This window comes from Monodelphis domestica, chromosome 8 (genome assembly GCF_027887165.1).
Source record: "Monodelphis domestica isolate mMonDom1 chromosome 8, mMonDom1.pri, whole genome shotgun sequence".
Taxonomy (NCBI): domain Eukaryota; kingdom Metazoa; phylum Chordata; class Mammalia; order Didelphimorphia; family Didelphidae; genus Monodelphis; species Monodelphis domestica.
The window spans coordinates 55277510-55299489 of NC_077234.1; the positions used below are offsets into that span (position 1 = coordinate 55277510).

At 38.3% G+C, this 21980-nt stretch overlaps 1 protein-coding gene across 1 annotated transcript in view; it reads left to right on the forward strand.

Annotated features, from left to right (window-relative positions):
• Positions 1 to 3712: 3712 nt before the first annotated feature.
• Positions 3713 to 21980, forward strand: part of SLC9A9 (solute carrier family 9 member A9) — a 747353-nt gene continuing 729085 nt past the window's right edge. The window contains exon 1 of the mRNA XM_007502095.2: positions 3713 to 4082. Coding sequence (XP_007502157.1) covers positions 3908 to 4082 — 175 coding nt within the window. The 5' untranslated portion in view covers positions 3713 to 3907. The remainder of the gene's footprint in view (positions 4083 to 21980) is intronic.

The window sequence follows — 21980 nt, forward strand, 5'->3', positions numbered from 1 at the left end:
GATTGAATGTTGAGCCTAGAGTCAGGAACACTCATCTTCCTGTCAACACTTTCTGGTTATGTGACCCTGGGAAAGTCACTTAACCCTATTTGCATTAAGTTTCTCATCTATAAAATGAGCTGGAGAAGGAAATGGCAAACCACTCCAGGATCGTTGCCAAGAAGACCCCCAAACGGGGTCACAAAATGGTGGACATGACTCAACAACGACAACAACAATTATACCTTTCAATTAAAGAAATAACCATGGACTAATAGAAAAACTCAGCTGACAACTTTAAGGGCCCAGTTGTTTTCTGTGGTCAATGACAAGAACAAAAGAGCTCAGAACATTTACTTAGGAAGAAACGGTGCTCAGAACAACACTTTGTCTTTTTTAGCATCCAAATCTGTAATTCAGAAAGAACCAAACTAACAAGGGAAAGGATGGATATTTTTCTTTCAGAAAGAAGTATTTACTATTATTCCAGAGAAATCATTTCATACAAGAGCTGCCACTGTACTATTGCTCAAGCTAGGGATGATGGCTTTTAATCTGTCTCAGTCTTCCCTAAGGTCTGATTACTCTGGCAAAAGTCCTCTTTGAATTGAAGTATCACCCTATATGGACAATGGTGCTGAATGTCTTTTTTTTTTTGTCTTGAAATAGATTAAAAAAGTACTTTCTTGTTTGGCTCAACTTAACCAAGGAGTACGGCCATAGAAAAAGTAAAATATATTGGAATGGGGCTGAAGAATCGAGAGATTTTCATTTTCATTCAGAGACAATGGCACAGAACATAGCTTGTTGGGCTTGGAGCTAGGAGTATGTGGGTTCAAATTCTATCTCTGATATTAGGTGCATGTCCTTGGGCAAGTCACTTAATATTTATGTAACTTCCTTGATTCCTTGGGAGTTACCTAATGAGTCAGAAAAAATTTCATCTGTCCTCTATGCTGACAAAATCCTAGATACTATGTGCACTCCTGCTCAGGGGAGAAATGCTGCCCTAGCTGATAGTAATCACATAAGAATCAGATAGAGCATGTAAAGGCTCATTTCTCTATTAAAAACAGAACATAACAACAAAAAAAACTGTGACAAGGGATCAGCAGCTGGCTGATCCAGTAGTTATCCACACCTTTGACGGGCTTCTTCATGGGGAGGAAAAACCTCTTTTGTGTGAGGATCATCTGATTAGCCGGATTGTGCTATGGAAAGTTCACTGGATTTAGAGTCATTTGGTTATCTGAAGGGAGTAAACTAGACTTCTAATTAACTCCCAGCTCTTCTTCCTGCCTGGGTGACTGTCTTAGGCAAGTCAGAACCCCTTTGGGTGTCAGTGACCTCATCTGTAAAATGAAGGGGATGGACTACATGACCTCTGAGGTCTTTATTAAGATTCAAATTATTATCTCATGATTTGGGCATTGACTTTTGGACCTTAGGCAATGTTGATGAAACAAGGTGCTTTTTCCCCTATTTGGAAAAATAAGTAATTTTAAAGAAGTGATGGGCACAGCTGGGTGGTCAGTGGATGGAGAGCCAGACCCAGAGATGGGAGGTCCTGTGTTCAAACCTAGCCTCAGACATTTCCTAGTTATGTGACTCTGAACAAGAAAGTAAGGGCTGAAGAAGAAGAAGAAGAAGAAGAAGAAGAAGAAGAAGAAGAAGAAGAAGAAGAAGAAGAAGAAGAAGAAGAAGAAGAAGAAGAAGAAGAAGAAGAAGAAGAAGAAGAAGAAGAAGAAGAAGAAGATGGAAGGGTTAGGGATCGAATCAGTGATTTCATTGGCATTGGGGCAGGGATTCTAACCCCCTGTCTCTGTTTCTCTGTCTCTGTCTCTGTCTTTCTAAATGATAGACCCCTTTGAAAATTATGGATTCTTTTTCAGAACAATGTTTTAAAATACATAAGTAAGGTATATGAAATTACAAAGGAAACCAATTACAATTAAATACAATTATCAAAATATTGAGAGGTCCGAATTCACATGCCCTCTGGACCCTAAGTAAGGCAGCCCTGACACAAGAAAGTTCCCTGGTTGAGGATCTACTAATATAGATCAGCACTTTCCCCTCAGTTTCTAGTCCTGGAGGGCTGCCCAAAGCATTCAGAAGTCCTGGTATGGGCATTGTACCCCCAAAAGTATAGAAGTGTGTTGGGCAAACTGTAAACAGGGAAATCCTTTTGCTCCCATACATCCTTGTGACTGCTGACCCCAAACATCTGATAACTCCCATAAAACCCTGAGAGAATTATCCTCCTTGGATTGTCCTTTAGATTTGTGATGGACAAAGAGACAAACCTCCAGGCTATGCCTTGATACCATCAGGTTGTATGTAAGACATCTATCTGTCATGTCCCCTAAACTATGAGGGTTGCCCCTATGTCTTCAGGCAGATGACCAAGCCCCCTCCCAACCCTGGGGGCCTGAGTGCATGCTCATGTCTGCACTTTTGTAAAGGGTATAATGACCCCAGGCTTTTTTCTTTCTTTTGAATTGAAAATTTTATTTAATGAATTAATTTAGAATATTTTTTCATTGTTACATGATTACTTGTTACATGATACTCTTTCCCTCTCCTCTTCCCTCCCCCCAGCCGACTAGCAATTCCATTGGGTTTTACATGTATCATCCATCAAGACCTATTTCCATATCATTGATGTTTGCACTAGGGTGATCATTTAGGGTCTACATCCCCAATCTTATCCCCATTGACCCATGTGATCAATCATATGTTTTTCTTCTGTGTTTCTGCTCCCACAGTTCTTTCTCTGAATGTGGGTAGTTTTCTTTCTCATAAGTCCCTCAGAATTGTCCTGGATCACTGCATTGACACTAATGGAGTAGTCTGTTACATTCAATTGTGACACAGTGTATCCGTCTCTGTGTACAATGTTTTTCTGGTTCTGCTCCTCTCACTCTGCATAAGTTCCTGGAGCTCCTTCCAGTCCTCATGGAATTCCTCCACTTTATTATTCCTTTAAGCACAATAGTATTCCATCACCAATTTATACCACAATTTGTTCAGCCATTCTCCAATTGAAGGGCATCCCCTCGTTTTCCAGTTTTTGGCCACCACAAAGAGCGCAGCTATGAATATTTTTGTACAAGTCTTATCCCCTCTGATCTCTTTGGGCTATAAACCCTGCAGTAGAGGACCCCAGACTTGATATTCTCAGGGAGGCAGCTTTCCATCTATGCTGCCCTCCTGGCCCCATTCCACATTACCTTCTAAATTAATATATTTCCCATTTTTATTTTTAAGCTAAGTTTAGGAGTCTTGTATTCTTACAAAGGGTGCCCTTCCCGAACCCAGGGGGTTCACCTCAAGCCCCCCCACAATAGTTGTGAGCTGTCTAGTTTCACAGTCATTATTTGTCACAAGTGGTACTTGAAATCCCGTTTTTTTTACTCCAAGGCCAGCTCTCACTAACAACTTACTCAAATGTTTAAAAAGGAAAAAAATAAAAGGGAAACGGACTCCACGTCATTTAAAAGTTTTTCTGTCAGAGGAAGACCTTTCCCTCTGATCCACTTGGGAACCCCTGTCACTCATCACTGGATCTCAAAACATTCACTTGCAAAACCTATGCATATTTGAAATCCCCTTCCCCTAGACCACGTGGCTTAACGATAGTAAATTCAGTGAAGGAATATTACTCTGAAGCTTAACAATTAAAAAAAAAACAAAAAAACAAAATGAGACAAGGCTGCTTTAAGAGAGAAACAGGAAGTTGTAACTCGAAGGCAACTGAATACTAGGCTGGGGCTGTATGCCTCGGAGCGGTGGCTGAGTGGATGTGGTTGCGGACTAGGGACCTACGTCTTCAGCCCCACACTTCTCTTGCAAAAGTTGTTGAAGGAGCAGGCAGCGACGCCTGCATCCTGGCTGCTGGCTCCCACAAGCCCCGCAAGGAGTTGGCATGGGGATCCCCCGCAGATTCCTGTCCCCCAAAGAGGAGTCTCAGTTCCAGCACCAGGGCGCGGTGGAGCTGCTGGTCTTTAATTTTCTTCTCATTCTGACCATCCTCACAATATGGTTATTCAAAAACCATCGATTCCGTTTCTTGCACGAAACTGGAGGGGCCATGCTGTACGGTGAGTGGCGTGTCCCTCTTCCCCGCGACGCTATCGGCACATTCACTGCCTGGGAAACTTGTTGCCTGGGCGCAGGGAGGGATCGGGGCTGGATCCCGGGGGGGGGGGGGGGGGGGGGGGCTCGCACGCACCTGAAGGCGTGTGCCTGGAAATGTCATTAGCTCTGGAGGAGAGAGGCTGGGGGATGCTGCCTACAATTAACCCGCTGGTCATCCCCATCTGGGCGGGTATTCGCCTTGGCCTTGGCCAGGGCAAGGGTCGGTGTCACGGCGCTGCCATCTCCTGCTCCGCACGCCAGGGCGATCGCGTTGACAGCTGGGAATCCATTGTCACCATCTCGGGAGCGGCGTGCTGTTCAATGTTTGTTTTGTTGGCGAAGATGGGAGACCGTGATGACTTCTTCGCTTGATGCAAACTTCCTAAGGGGGCAGAGTGCCAGTCACAGCGTGCGGGGTTTTTAGGAGCGGGATTCCTGGCCGGTGGTACCCTTTGCCAAGCAGGCACGCTTGTTATTGTTTTGCAGTCATTCTGACATTCCCTAAACACCGGTAGTAATGGACCCCACCGATCCCGAACTTCAGTTAATTCTTTTATACTCATTTCCCACCCCAGACTTTTAGACTGGTGGGATTTAGACAGTTAAAAGTGTGGGATGGATGAGATGAGATGTGGGAAGAGAGAGAGAGAGAGAGAGAGAGAGAGAGAGAGAGAGAGAGAGAGAGAGAGAGAGAGAGAGAGAGAGAGAGAGAGAGAGAGAGAGAGAGAGAGAGAGAGAGAGAGAGAGAGAGAGAGAGAGCCTGTTTTGTTGTACTTTACTATGTAATTTCATACCAAGGGATGATTTGGGAGGCAGCATAGGACAGTGGAAGGAAAGCTGATTTGGAGTAAATGGCATTAGGGTTCAATTCTCAGCTCTGCTCCTATTGGGCAAATCATTTAATCTTCCTGGGCCTCAGTTTCCTCATCTAGAAAAATAAAAGGTTTCTAGATGACTTCCATGGATACCATAGCTAGATGGAGAGCACAGGACTTGTTAATTTCAAATACTTGTGCAAACACTAGATATGTGAACCTGGGTGTCTGTGCCTCAACTTCTTTCTCTGTTAAATACAGATAATAATAGCACCGACTTCTCCGGTTGTTGTGAGGATCAAAAGAGATAATATTTGTAAAGTCTTTTGCAAACCTTAGAGTGTCATATAAATGTTAGCTTTTTTTTTTTAAACACTTATCTGAGGTCTTAGAATAAAAAATGGTGTATTGGTCCAAGGCAGAAGAGAGATAAGAAGAGAGATAGACAATAGAAGTTAAGTGATTTGCCTAGGGTCACATAGTTAGAAAGTTTCTGAGGCCACATTTGAACCCAGGTCTTCCTATCTCTAGGCCTGACTGAGTTACCAAGCTACCTGTAATTATTTTTTGAAAAAAGAATAGTTTGTAATCCCTGTCCCTACCTCATTTCTTTTTTATCTAGTTCCTATTACCCTGGGGAATGTTGCATGTTGCACAATGGATAGAACCAGTCCTAGATTCAGAAACACTTGAGATAAAAAAAAAACAAACCTGAGATACTTACTAGCTATGTGACCTTAGGCAAGTCACTTAACCTCTATTTGCCTTAGTCTCCTCATCTGTAAAATAGGAAAAAAGCAACTACCTCCTTAAATGAAGTGATAATTGGAAAGTGCTTAGCAGTTAGCAGTATATAAATGTTAGCTATTTTTCACTGGCACAGGATCAAAGATGATGCTGTGCTTGATCTATAAGCACAGCAGAATTTCAGTAGCTCAAAAGAACAGGAGATACACAAATTTAGAGATATCTCCATCCAAAATGTTCATATGGACTATTTGTACCCAATCTTCTGAGCTCATAATAGTCCAATTGGTCTCAGTCAAAAATATTGTACATTGACCCTGATGTCATTATATTGCAAATCTCATGGGGTCATGAGTTTGACACCTTTTGAGGCATCACAGAGATGTTAAATGACTTATCCAAGATCACACAGGCAGTAAATAGCAGAACCAAGAATCCAATCCAGGTCCTCTGGTTCCAAATTGAACATTATTACACTTCTTGATTGTATTAATTCAATCCGTCTTTTGGCCACTGTGCATTTAAGTTCCTCTGTTCTTCTGTGAAGTGGGAGGGGGCAAAATGAAATATTTAAGAAAGCACAAAACTAATTTGATTTTCTACCTCAGTGGTCACCTTTGAAATTCTCTGAGCTCACACCTATACATTTGTGATCAAATCCAGATGCTAATCACCTCAGTGAATATTTCAGTCCCTTTCAGTTGAGGGTCACTGAAGCATTCTCATTTCCTATGAGAGGTACAGATTGATGGGTAGCCTGCCTAATGGCTAAAAGTAAAATAAAAAGGAAATGAAGGAGTCTAGAAATAGAAGCAAGTCTCCCGTCTCCCACCTTCATCTAGGGACAGGACTCCTTTTCTATATTTCAGTGACATATAATCAATGTAGAGAAATAAGATGGCTCACAATGACATAACGTATGTAACTCCTGGTACTAAATTCAACTGCTACCTCTGGTATAGTAGATCAATAGTGATTTTTTAGAATGGGAACTTTTTTGTTCTAGTCAAAATTTTCTGTTGATAGTCTTAATTCCATTGATGATACCCAGGTAAGAAGCCTTGGCTTTGCTATTGACAGTGGACAAGTCCACTCACTTTTCTAGATTTTTTTTTTATTTGAGAGAGAGACAGAAAGAGAGACAGAGACAGAGACAGAGACAGAGACACAGAGAGATATGGTTTGGACTTTCTGATCTTTAAGGTTCCTTCTAGCTCTAATGTTTTATCAGTCCATGAGTTTGCCAGTTTCTTTTTATCTGCAGTTGGTACAATGGCCCTGGAAAGAGCCTCTAAAGCCTTGGAGTCCAACTCCCTCATTTTGCAAATCACTATTTTTTTAGGTGTGTCACTCCATTTGTCATCTTTCTAAACTGTCACATAGAGATTTCATCTTCTATACATGTTTGTTTTCTTTTATTTGGGCCCAGGAACTTATATAAGTATAATTGCAAGATATGAGAGCTTTTCCCAGAATTTAGATGAAATATTAAAGCACATTCTGCCTAAATAAATGTAGGTTTAAAGCTAAAAAAGTGATGGTAAGTAGGTCTACCTGGTTCTTGTTCTCTTTGTCATGAAGTTTAAAAATGTGTGTTTTTTTAAAGGGGATGGAAAGCTAAGAGGCTTTCAGAGTTTGAGATTTCCTCATCAACATAAGAACTAGTAAGCCAGGTATTGTGCTAAGTGACTTACAATTATTATCTCATTTGATCTCACAACAACCCTGGAAGGTAAATGCTATTATTATCCCCTTTTTACAGATGAGGAAACTGAGGCAGACAGAAACTAAATGACTTGCTTATGGTCATACAGCTAGGAATTGGCTCAACTTGGATTTAAACTCAAGTCTTCCTGACTTCAGATCTATCCACTGCCCTACCCAGCTATCCCATCAGTGTGGATGAAATGATACCATCCACTGTCAAGAATCAGTAATTGTTCCAGTTTGTGTGGTGTCTCAGAGTTTCCAGAGGCACTAAGAGATCCAGTGTCTTCCCCTTAATTACACAGCCAGAGGTAGTTTTTGAATCCAGACCTTTCTGATTGGCTCCTGGATCTATTTACTACATCACAGTTGACCCTAAAAGCAAGGGGAATTGGAGGAACATATTACTCTACATTTTGATGGCTCTTTTTACTTTTAGAGATAGTTTTGCCTAATCTCTTTTAGCATAATTCCAACACATCTACGATGATAATAATAGCTATTTATATTGCACCTTAATGTTTGCAAAGTGCTTTACATATATTTTCTTATTTGATACTGCAATTTTGTAGAAAAACCTCGTCTGAGGCTCAGAGATATAAAACCATCTGCTTTGAGAATTATAACTACTAAGTGTCAGAGAGGATATTTGAACCTGTGTCTGTCTTCCTGACTTCAAGTCTAGAATTCTACATACTAAGTCATGCTGCCTTGTTGTTCAGTCATTTCAGTTGTACCCAACCATTCCTGATTCCATTTGGGGTTTTCTTGGCCGAGATACTGGAGTGGTTTGCTACTTCCTTTTCCAACTCATTTTATAGATGAGGAAACTGAGGCAAATTAGATTAAGTGACTTGCCCAGGGTCATAACTGCTAGTGTCTGTGACCAGATTTTAACTCACAAAGAGGAGTCTTTCTGATTCCAGGTCAGGCTTTCTATTCACTGTGCCACCTGGCTCCCTGTGCTTCCTTACACATGCTGAATTCATGGGCATCATGTTCAGAGACAGGGCTCAATATCATAGCTGTATATGCAAATATATTCAGGAAAACAATGTTTTTATTGTCTTTTTAAACTGTCTATTTTGATTTTGAGTACTGAGTTCAGTTCCTGTGAAGCATATCTCTATGGACACCTCTCCTATAGAGACTATTCAGTTTATTTTAATTCAACACAGAATTCTAGAATTTTAGATGTGGAAACAGGCTTGTGCTGGTGCCTGCTGATGATCACAAAAATCATCAACTATTCAGTGTGAGCATTTACACCTGAGAAATCAGCAAATACTACAAAGCAAGGCTTGAGTATTGTTTTGTTGCTTGTCAAGGCTTAAGAAAGTATTAATAATTCAAATTAAACTTTAAAAAGACTATCATACATACTTTTTTTTCTGGAGAGCTGGTTGTTAACTATTTAACAGCACCAACTCTATCTAGATACCTACCAGCACACCTCCATTTTTTACACATGAGGAAACTGAGCCCAAGAGAGTTACTATCACCTAAAGTCACATCCTAGTTAAAGGTATAAGTAAATTAGAAACCAGGCTACTTAATTCTTAACCTAGCACTTTTCTTTTTTATTATAATGTAAATTTGGTACATATTTTGAAGGAATAAAAATTTGTTATCTTCCAATAAACTGATCAGGACAGACTTCTGTGTCCTAGACTAAAGCCTAGGCAGGCTACTCACCATTCCAAAAAAACATGCCTACTATTTTCCACTTCCATTACTGGCCAGCCTTTCCATTTACAATGGCCTTCTCTCCTCCTCCCAGTTCTATGTATTAATTTCTTTTTAAAAAACTTAATATGAATTTTCAATTAATTAAAACTCACCTTTCTCTTTCCCATTGCAAAAGAAAGAAAAACAAAGCCCCCCACGATGGCCAGGTCCAATAAAAATACATCTCAGACTGCACCCTGAATCAATTACCTCTCTATTAGGAGAAGAGTAGCTTTTTTCATTGTGAGTCCTCTTAAATTGAGGATAGTCATTGTTTCGATTAGAATTTTCATATATTTCAAAGTTATTTGTCTTTACAATGTTATTGTTATCATACATTCTCCTGTTTCTGCTTATTTTATTTAGCATCAGTTCAGACAAGTCTTCCTGGTTTTCTCTGAAACCATACCCTTCATTATTTCTAATAGCTCGAGTATTCCATTATTTTCATACAACATAATGTGTTCAACTATTCTCCAATTTTATTTTCCAGTTCTTTGACACTACAGAAAGAGCTTCTAGAAATAGTTTCATATTCATGGGCCCTTTTCCTCTTTCTTTGATTTGTTTAGGGTATAGGCTTAGTAATTTTATCTGTTCACTTTTGTCCACTCCTTAAAAGCCAAAGTGAAATGCTTTCTCTCCCATGAAGATTTCCCTGGTAAGTCCTGCCTGAAATGATCCTGTGATATTCCTATTTACTTTTCTTATGCTTTCACATGCTACCTTTTTTGTGTCTATGTGTTTGTGTATCCCCTTACCCAACTGTAAGTTTCAGAAAGGCAGTGCCCATGTCTTACACTTCCCTGTGAACTCCAGAGTATCTACTTAAGTGTCTTGCCAATAGCTGCCATTTGATGCATAGCTCTTGAATGATCAAAGGATGAAAAAAATCATAAAGCTAGAAGGGCTAAATCTTATAGGCTATCTAGTTCAGCCCCCTCATTTTTACAGTTGAAGAAACCAAGGCTTAGAGGTGTTAAGAGTTTCACTAATATCACAGCAGTGACTTATTACTTAAATATAAGTTAGGAATTTGAACCTTAATCTTCTGAGTCTAAATCTCATGCTTTCTGTACTAAATAACATTGAATAAATTAAAAAAAATAGTTTAATGTTATATATTTCCTCGGTAGTATTATTTAAATGCTATGTCTAAGAAAATTTGTATTAATGTAATGTCATCATTAGTATGATCTACATCTTAGAAGTCATCAGAGACATAAAAAGTATTTCTTAATGAACAAATAATTTTTTTAAGCCCTTACTTTTTGTCTTAGAATCAGTGCTGTGTATTGGTTCCAAGGCAGAAGAGTGGTAAGGACTAGGCAATGGGGGACAAGTGACTTGCCCAGGATCACACAGCTAGAACGTGTCTAAGGCCATTTTTAACCCAGGTCTCCCCATATCCAGGCTTGACTCTCTATCCACTACCTCCTGAACAAATGATTCTTAATGGGAATGCTGATTAGATGAATTGAATCTGAATGAAATGATGTGATTTTTATTTTTGAGAAATATTCAGAAATAGGTTAGATAATCCTTCTTTGAGGATGAATATAGCTGACAGCTAACTTCACAGGTTATTTTTTTGTTCTCTCATCTTTTTAAGAAGCTTGAGAGATACAGAACTGAGAGAGGAAGATGAGTGCAGATGACAGTATTCTTTTCCTTTCCTTTTTTTTTTGTGCTGGGAAACTTTTCCCATCTGTTTTCCTAATTATTGACTAGAAAGTAGAGAAATGATTGCAATTATCCTAGGGACCCTTAGGGCCATCAGGAAGTAGCCAAGGTGCTACTTCACTTTGTGGATGTCACTTTGTTGTTTAGAGCCTGGGTGCTGGGAGCTGAGTGAGAGTTCTGTCAAAGGAAAGTCAGTTGTGGCAGTAAGGAGTGAGAACTGGAGAATGTGGGGCTTAAGGTCCCATTGGTACATTTCTAAGGGACCAAAGAGATTAGAGTGAACATAGTGGTATGCTTTGGCAGGAGAGAGAAACAGAGACAGAAAGACTGGCTCTCTGGACCATGGGACTTGGCAGGGAGCTCTTCCCCTTGCATGGACACTGGGCATGTGGATGCAGGCAGGGCTACATCCCTGTGTCTAGTCCCCCTACTCTACCAAAGCAGCATATACAGAGCAAGCAATGATGAAAGGCTGAAATGATTGTGGTTTTAATCTATAACCACAGGAGGAACAATAGAAAATGCAGATTTCCTCCCAGCCTTACTTCTCTGAATTGTGGGTAGTTGAACTCACTTCCAGGTTTCTGGTTTGGAAGGAGATGACCCAGGAGAGTATTGGGTGCCCTAAAGATCATTCGTGATTAGTTAAATGGTTAGACATGACTGGCAGGAAGTCAAAAGTGAGGTAAGAAGTCGATAGTTAAAACAGTCCAGATTCTTTTCATCTCTGGCTCTCACCCAGAACCCTGCTTCACCATGACATATGACCAGAAGTAGGTGGGGGAAATTGATAAATTGATGGAGAAAGACCCAAGAAAATGATTGATAAAAACAAAAAATAAGGAAGAATGAAACCTTCCAGGGTCATTGAGAGAATAAAAACACAGTAATAGTTATAAAATGATTTACAAACAAACATTAAAGCCCTATTAAATGCTACTTTTATTTATTACAAATATAAAAAGTTGAAAAATGACATCATTTACATTTTAAGGTAAAAAGAAACTTACCCCAGAGCCCCAGTACTATTTTAAAAACTATTTTCAAAGTATCTCCACTTGAATAATGGCACCCTGAGCTCTACTTATTATAAGCTAAATTCATCATTATTTCCCCTAAAAAAAAGTTCACCATCAAGAAAAAAAACCTTACACATTGGCCATATCCAAAACCAAACTGTATCAATCTGCCCCCTGAGCCCCTGGGTGGGTTTTTACCATTTCTCAAGGCTCACAGCCTCAGAGTCGTCTTTGATTCATCACCACATCTCATGAGAGATGTCAAATCAGTGGTAAACTGTCAATGCAACCTCTGCTCTGTCACTTGTGATCTCTTCTCTCCTTTCTTTTCCCTGCAATACCATGGGTTCAGGCCCTCATCCTTTCTTATCTAGATATCCAATAGCTTTCTAGTTGCACAAATTTGCCTTTTCCCAGTCTATTCCTTCTCCAGTCAATCTTTCATAATAAAGAATAATAGTAGTAACAACAACATAATATCAATGATTATTATAGCATTTATATAGTACTTTAAATTATATAAAAATGCATTATAAATATCTAGTTTAATCCTCATGACAGTTCTGGGAGTTAGGTATTCTAAATTTCCCCCTTTTACAGATGAGGAAACTGAGATAAATATCAGTTAAGTGCTTTGCTGAGGTTCACACAGCTAGTAAGTTTCTGAGGTTGGACTTGAACTCAGGACTTCTTGACACCAAGCCTGGCATTCTAGCTATGCAAATTTCACTCTACTTTGTACCTTATTTCTATGTCTACCATTAGAATGTAAACTCCTTGAGAGTATAATTTGCTTTATAATAAGTCATTCCTTTTTCTATATTACTTTAGGAATTGCAAGCACTTTCCTCACACAGACCCCATAAATAGGTAGGGTGAGATTTCAGACCCATTTTAGAGGCAAAAATAGAGTCTTTGAGGTGAGCTGCTCAAAGTCACACAGGTACTAAGGGTCAGAGCCAGGATTCTCCTGATTTAATATCTTATGCTCCTTCCAGCACCACTGTACAGTGTCTTGGACAGAGTAGGAAGCTCCTGGGCTTGGAGTCAGAAAAGACCTGGGTTCAAATCCAGCCTCAGATACTCTATTGCAAACCTTAGAACATTATATGTTAGCTGTTATTATTAGGTTCATACTGAGTTTGGTAGGGGAATCCTCACCATATCTAACTGTGTTATACTCTAAGAATGAAGGTTGAGACATTGGGACGTTGGCATATGCCTATTTTGATGTATGATGTACATAATCTTTTGAAGACCATATCTTGACACAAGGCTATTAGATGATACAGTGAATAGAGCATTAGGCTTGGAGTCAAGAAAATCTGCACTCAAATCTAGTCTCAGACACTTAATTGCTATGTGACCCTGGACAAGCATCATGCCTCTATTTATCGCAGTTCCTCATCTGTAAAATGGAGGCACATTGGAGAAGGAAATGGCAAACCACTTCTGAATCTTTGCAAAGAAGACTCTGTGGGTCATGAAAAATTGAACATGACACAACAACAACAACAACAACAACAACAACAACAACAACAACAACAACAACAACAACAACAACATATTTGATACTAAAAGCCTCAAAACAATCAATTTATCAAAGTTTTATCACTGGACCTAAAAAGCACAAGTCAATGTCATTACGTGAAAGATGGCAGATCAGACGCTTGTAAACTAATCAGCAAACTTTTATTCTATAACCATTATAATAGTGAAAGCAGTCCCTGACCTCAAGGAACTTGTAGTCTAGCTGGGAAAAACAATATATACATGTATGTCTTGGGAGTCAGACAATGAAATTGAAAGAAATTAAAAGAAATTAAATTAATTAAAAGAATTATTAATTAAATTAAATTACAATTCATTTTAAATTTTTAATTAAAAGAAAAATTATTAAAATTAAAAGAAAATTAAATTAAAAGAAATGAAAATTAAATGAAAAGAAAAAAATTGTACTAAAACTTCAAAATTCCACATTTGATTGTCTTGGTGATTTCTGCTAAAAGTGAAAATCAATAGAAACTATCTCAGGTTAATTGGGAGGGTAGCAAAATGTTTTGTGCTATTACTTTTTGAGAAATTCCTATACATATATGATGTTAAAATTATTGTTAAAAAACAGTCAGCTGGAAGGCTTTTCTACAAGATGCCTAATAATGAATTTGAAATATTTATTCTCTGTTTGCCCTGGATTGATTGTTTTGCATCATGAACACGTAGTCCCAGTAACAATTGGGATAACATCTCTCCTAACTACTTCCTTAGTATATAAATAATTTCCTTGAGTAAGTAACATCCCGTATTTCCTGAACCTCTCTTGTTTCTGAATCCCATTGTGGATTAGTGACCTATTTCAAAAGTCATTGCACTCTCATGATTTAAACCTTTGTGTTTTTTAAACACGACTTCTGTTTCAGTATCAATTTTAAGACAGAAGAATGTTGAGGGCTAGGCTAAGCAAGACACAAAAGCTCTTTCACTCCTGGTTTCCTCATCTGTAAAACATGGAGGATAAATCTGAATTGTTGCAAGGATCAAATGGGATAGCATCTAAGTCCTCTGCAAACCTCTAGGCATTATGTATGTTAGCTGTTACCATTAGGTTCATATCGCATTTGGTAGGGGAATTCTCACCATATCCAACTGTATCATACCTGAAGGATAAGAATGAAGGCTGGAAACATTGGAACCCGGACACACGCTCACTTTGATGAAGTATGTAAATGATTTTTTGGAGACAGTATATTTTGTTTGACACATGGCAGTTCGATGGTGCAGTGGATAGAACACTGGGCTGGGAGTCAGGAAGATATGAATTAAAATCTTGTCTCAAATACTTACTAGCACTGTTAAGTGACTTGCTCAAGCTCACACAGCTAGGATGTATCTAAATCCAGATTTGAACCCAAGTCTTCCCAACTCCAGGAGTGGTGCTCTATCCACTGTGCTATGTAGATGCCCTTTGTGTCTTAAAAAGCTTTGGGAAGCAGGAATCTTAAGAAAGAATGAAGTGGAACAAAATTTGGTGCTACAGACAGAGCCAGATTTGGAGGCAGAAGAATTAGCTAGGAATCTTATCTCTGCAGCTTATTGCCCATGTAGCCTTTGGCAAGTCCCTTTTCCTTTCTGAGACTTAGTTTCCTCATTTGAAAAAATGAGGAGATAGGACTATATGGATTCCCTAAGAGTTAATTCTTCAACTTAATTCAAAAACTCTCTAGAAGCTTTCTCCTTTACTGTCTTAGGTCCTTCCTTCTGAAATGATCATTCATGTACTTTTCTGTGTATATTGAACCCTTTCCCCATCAAAATGTGAGCTTGTTGAGGGCAGCAATTGTTTGTGTGTTCATTTTTTGTTTTTCTTTGCAATCTCTAACATCTAGCACATCCAGTGCCTTGGAGATAGTCAATCAAGAAATATTTATTAAGTACTTATATTCCAGTGTAAGTTGTAGGAATGGGCAGCTAGGACTGGAGTCAAGAAGACTCATCTTCCAGAATTCAAATCTGGCCTTAGACATTCCCTGTGTGACCCTGGGCAAATCACTTAACCCAATTTGCCTCAGTTTCCTAAATTATAAAATGAGTGGGAAAAGGGAAGAGCAAACCCCTTCAATTTCTTTGTCAAAAAAATGTGGTCACAAAGAATTGGACATGCCTGAAATGACTGAACAACAACACAAATTCTAGGGATATAAAGGTACCTTCTAAATAGACTCTACTCTCAAGGACTATGCACTCTAAAATGGGAAACAACATGCAAAAAGAGATGTATATACAGCATAGAGACAGAGTAGTTGGACAGTGATCTTAGACAGGAAGGCTCTATCAGCTGGTAAGACTCAGTACGGCTTCTGGCAGATGGTACCAATGGAGCTGAATCTTTAAGGAAGCATAGGTGCCGAGGTTAATAAGGCTTGTTGGAACTGGATTGATTCAATTTCAATTTCAATATGTGAGAGACTTTTTAAAAGATTTTTTTTGTGCTAAAAATTAGAATCGATGATAAAGAAGAAGCATGAAAAAGTCATGCTCAGTAGCCTGTTTTGTTATTAGTTATTGTGGCTTTCATGGGTGAAGGAGAGTTATAGTTCTAATGTTACAGGATTAAATGGCAAAATAATGGGAGCTACTTGGAAGGGGGAGATGGGGCCAGTGGCAGTGTTTATTGGTTGTTCTTACATATTTTTTATTTGCTTTTGTATTAGGATGTACTTCCTGACATCGTTAATAATCAAATGACAACGTTTTCCATTTCTCTAGCAACATGAATGCACAGTTTCTTCTAGTAACCTTTTCTATTGAGGTCTTACTACTTTTTCTAATCAGGGGAATCAAATACCCAACCTGTTCAAATTTGAAGTCGTAATAATGTTAATTTAAGATGTACTAAGAGCCCAGAAACCCCATTAATGCCGCAGATATTGATTGACAGCATCTGGTGCACTGAACAGTATCCATTTACAGTACTTTGCGTGTTCTTTGCTGGTTGCTCATAAAAGTCAAATTGCAGCCTTCCCCTTTATATTCTGATACCATTAAGAATTGCATTAGATGCCTTCTAGCTCTTAAGTCCTATAATTCTAATGTTAGCTATCATCAGAGTGTTTTCATGCATTCAGTAACATCCATCATTTTATCCATTTGAGTATTAGCTAAGCACTTAAGGAAGGGTCTATAAGAACACATTAGAGTTACTTACATTTGGCTTGAAAAAAAGCGACAGTTGCTGAATTCATATGGAAACATTGCTTATTGTATAGGAGGTAATAATGGAACTGTAATTATGCCACTAAACTAACTCTATAGGAGTAAGCGTGTCTTGGTATAATAAAAACACACTTACTATTATTATTGGCCACTTAATTCACTCGGAGATGTGTTTATCACTATTTGAAGACATAACAGGACAACACAATGGTCCACTTCATTTTTAAAGGTTACTTTTCATGAAAACCTTGTAAAAAAAGTCTCTTTGGTAGCTCCTTAATACTCACCAGATGGTGTGGAGACTTTCACTTTGGTTTAATCTTTAGAAACTATATGAATGGAAGTGCTCTGTTAGAGGGAAACTTAAATTTGGAATCAGAAAACATGGCTTTTCTGTTTATATGTTGATTGTACCCTTTTCCCATCAAAATGTCAGCTTGCCAAAGGCAGGGATTGTCTGTGTTCATTTTTGTTTTTGTTTGCAATGTCTAATGTCTAGCACATTAAGTACTTATATTCCAGTCCTTATATTTCCAAAGGGAAATTCACCGTGTACTTCATGTGTGAGTGTAGGCTAAATACTTCCCCTCCCTAGTCCCCAGTTTGCTTATCTACTCTTCTTCCTTTAAATCTTAAGATTTGTTGATTCTCAGATCAATTTTATAGAGTTTGCTAATCTCATATGCCAATATTTTCAAATGAAGCTAGTTTTGTCACTGTCTCATCAACTTGCTGTTTATCAGATTTTAATATCTAGTGCTAAACGGTATCTTCCAGATCACCTAATTCAATTCCCTCTTCCTATCAATGAGGAAAATGAAGCCTTGAGAAAGGAAGCATATACCTAAGGTTACCATAGTCAGTTATGAGGAAGAATTCCAATCTCAGACCAAAGATTACAAATCCAGTGCTCTTTTCCCACTGAGCCATGCTTTCTTAAATCCATGTGTACCATCCTGCTTCAGGAACCAACATTTATTTCAGAGGAGAATTGAGGAAATGTATTTCCTTCTTTTCAATGAAGAAGTGGAGAATTAGGACTAAAACTACATGCAGCTGATGGGCTGATTGATTTTGTTGAAATTCCATAGATCCCTCTCCTTCTTTTCCCTCTTTTTCCCCAGGAAAAAATGTCTTAATAAGGGAGAATAGAATGCTATATTCATAAGCTAATATGGTATAAAAACAAAAGGCATCAAAAACAAATTATAAAGAAGGAGAAAAATGTTGGCAATTAAAAAAAAACCCTTATTGTTCAGTTTAGAATTAATACTGTGTATTTGGTTTTGTGCAGATGGAAAATTTGCCACACCTCAGCTACATTCCCAGCATCCTTTTAAGTTACGTTCTCATTTGACATAAGGATGTTTGGGAGATAAATTTGGTTGAGACCCACTCTGCGGGGCTCTTTTTTTGGAGCTTGAGCTTTTGGTAAAGTGCTGCAGGTGTAAGTCTCTGGCTCTCTTTGCTCTGCTCACTTGACTGAAAGAACCCTTTTTCTTTTCCCTCTCCTTTTGATTTACTATTAAAATCCTATATATTTTTAAATAGTAGGAGTATTTATTCATTTTTACTCATACAGTTTCAAGGCAGAAGAGCAGTAAGGGCTAGGTAATGGGGGTTAAGTAGCTTGCCCAGGTTCACATGGCTGGGAAGTGTCTGAGGCCACATTTGAACCCAGGACCTCCCATCTTTAGGTTTGGCTCTCAATCTACTGAGTCACCTAGATGCCCTAGATAAATTGTTCTTGAACATTTTATTTTTAGTAGCAATGAAAATAACAGTATGTCACCTTTACAAAGTGCCTCAAAGTATAAAAATGCTTTATTCACAATATCTGTTGGGAATGCAGTACCTTTATTGATAGAAATAGTCGTCCCATTTTGCAGATAAGAAAACTGAGGTTCAGAGTTTTTAAATAATATGTTTCAGAAACCTGAATAGATGTCCTAGACTCCCAACCCCAAGCTCTTTTTACTACTCCTCATATTTACATAATAACCTCTGATATTTCCATAATATTTATAGATTGTTTTCAAGCTTTCTAGTCAATACTATGTGTGGTAAAGCAAATATCTGTCAGTAATATCAGATATAGGTTGGATTAAATGACTTCTTAGGGCCCCTCCAACTCTGCAATTCTGTGAATATCTCTCTGTTTTAAAGATGGAGCCCCAGAGAGTTTAAATGATTTGCTCAGGGTCACAATAGAAACTGTCGGGAGTACCTGAACCAAAACCTTCTGGCTCCAAGGCTAGTGCTCTAGAATGATGAATCTTATGAGAAGGGTTAGAGAAGGAAGTGCCACACCACTCCCATTTCTTTGCCAAGAAAACAGCAGATGGGGTCCTGAAGAGTTGGAGGATATGACTGCAAGGACTCAGTGATAACAACAACAATGTGGGTAGGATGTGTATGTGATAAGACCCCAGAATCGCCACAGTGGAAATCCATTGGAATAGAAGCCATTATTCTCACATTCTCATGTTTTTCAGAGTTGCCAGGGACTAAGGAGTTCCCATTTGAACACTAATATAACAGACACATAACACAGGTCTAATACCTTCCTTGGTCTGAGCTGATACTGAGCAATTGAGAGGCATCTATTTTGAGTGATAACTAAGCATCTTGGGATTGGTAGTTTGAGCAGATGCTCCTAGACAGTTGTCATGCAGCTTAGAGAGTGGGGATTCAGCAGGGTGAGGCGAGATGGGCAGTAGCTGCTTTGACAACTAGGGAGGGAGATGGAAGTGGTGGAAAGTGGGAAGTACCTGGCATTTCTCTCCCCCAGCCATGAATAATGAGAGAAGAGAGGCAAGGGGAGCCAGTAAGAAATCTCTCCTTCACATGGCAGCAACAGTGCTGGTGTTTAGAGACTGTCCCTAACTCACAGAAACTCTGCCTGGACTCAGCTTGACAAAACATCTCTCAGGGTAGTCTCTGCGGTTCTCTGGAGATGGAGACACTAACCATAGGCACCTCTCTCCTCTCAGCATCTTCTATCCTCACAAATGGAGATTTGCCACCAGAGTTCAGTGGAGAGGTCAGACCCTTGGCTATCACACTGACATCTAGTTTTAACCATTATCCAATAATATCAAATATTTATTATCAATTAATTTCATAATAATAATACATTAATTATTATATACTATATACAAAATATAGAATTAAATATTCATTGATAATTAATTTAAGATATAAAATTTTAATAATAAAAAATAAAATTTAATAATAACAATATATAATATATAATATAATAACAATAGCCCTTTAAAGCTTACAAATAACTTTATAAATAATATTATATCACTTTAAATTCACAACATCCCTGGGAGGTAGATGCTATAATAATAATAATAATAATAATAATAATATATAACAAAAACAACTATTGGTATTACCATTTTATAGAGGAAACTGAAGCAGACAAAAGATAAATCAATTCTTTAAGGTCCTACAGCTAGCTAGTAAATGTCTACAGTAGGATTTAAACTATAATTTTCCTGATTCTAGGTCCAACATTCTATACAGTGAACTAGGTAGCTTCTTTTATTTATTTATGTATATCAACAAAATACCTATAAATCATAATTAAAAACAAACAAATAAAGCTTCCTCTGGCACAACTGTCACTGTTACTCACCTGAGTGATACACACTCTCTCCAGCCTTCAACTCTATTAGGGATGCTGTCATTAGCAGCTATGGCTTGACCAATTGAGGGATAGAGATGGTAACAATGTGTAGCCTGCTACAGCATACAGGGGAGAATTGGCTGAAAGGTGGGCACTGGAATTATATCTCTAAAGTCCTCTACAAGTCCACCAACTTATAAAAAACATTTTTTTTAAAACCTTTACCTTGTGTCTTGGAACCAATGTGGCCTCAGCTACTTCCTAGTTTGTGTCCCTGAGCAAGTCATTTAACCCTGAGTGCCTATCCCTTATCGCTCTTCTGCCTTGGAACCAGTTGGTTCAATACTGTGCATTGGTTCCAAGGCAGAAGAACAATAGGGTATAGGCAGTGGGGGTTAAATGACTTGCTCAGGGACACTACCCTAGGAAGTAATTGAGGCCACATTTGAACCTGGAACTTCTCTAGGTCTGACACTCAATCCACTGAGCCACCTGGTAGCCCCCAAAGCCTATAAATTCTATATTTAAGTTCTCCAAGCTGGATGGAAATGACAGTCTTAGATGTGTTCTTTAGAAGCCTGGCCTCTATCCATTTATTGCACGTTTAGGCTGATGATGGGATGATACTCTACACCACTGTGGACACCAACATGAGATCCTTACATGCATAGAGTTTCCAATCAAGCCTCTGGTGCCTCTGGGGACTTTGACTCTCCATCAGAATAGAATCAAGCCTAGCATGCTTCTGGCATGTCTCTTCTTTCTTCCTTTTCTAAGTGTATGCAATTCCATTGTTTCATCTGGGAGGAGACTAGGCTCCTGGATCCCTATCCTCAACAAAACACCATATAGATAAGATGAAATGATAAACAGTACAAGGGCCAAGGCTAATTCTTGCAGGACTCATGTGATCTTGACATTCAGAGCTAAATTAAATTGATGGTCTTCACACTTGTGCTGTAGAATGTGATATCCAGAAAGCAGTATGAAAATGAGAGCTATTCTCATCCAAAGAGAGAGGCTCCATGAACAGGGACTGTATGTTATCCCAATTTTGTATCTTCCCCAGCACCTGGCACGGTGGTGTATACAGGAGTTCTCTAAACTTTTATCTCCAGTCTTATCATTAAAAAAATTGTCTATGTACCCATTAAATATATAACATATTAGTAAATTATATACATGTACTCCTGTACCAATGTGGTATTGACATCACAATATGGCATATTAACCAATCATCTTAATATAATTAATATCAAATTACATATAACATTATAATTATAACATAATTATAATTACATTATAACATTATCTAACCCCATCTGAGGAAAGTCTCCTTTTACATAATACTGTAGCATCTTGAAAAGCTTTATTATAAAAAACAAAATAATAGAAATTAAAAAGGATAATATAAAGACTAAACATTATTTAGGTCTATATGTGTGTGTGTTAAATTAACAGTAACAGAAATCCTTTGGTTCATCAGTAGTATTAACAATAATACGTACTGATGAGAATGATGTCATTGAATGTACTTCATAATTTTTAAATGTCTTGGCTTTACATACTGTGATAGTGATTTGAAGATGTGATTTTAAGTTTGGCTTATTTTGATGCCTGGTTTTAATGGCAATTTCAGCTGGAAAAGACATCTTACTGATACATGTAGACTTAAATGAAGAAGTACATTATTGACCGTGATGACTAAATCTTGATAATCATCCTTCAATTTCATCCATCAACCCATCCATCTAAGCAAAAATTTTGTTGCAATTTGCCAGTAAGTTCCCATCTTCCCTGATGCCAATCAAG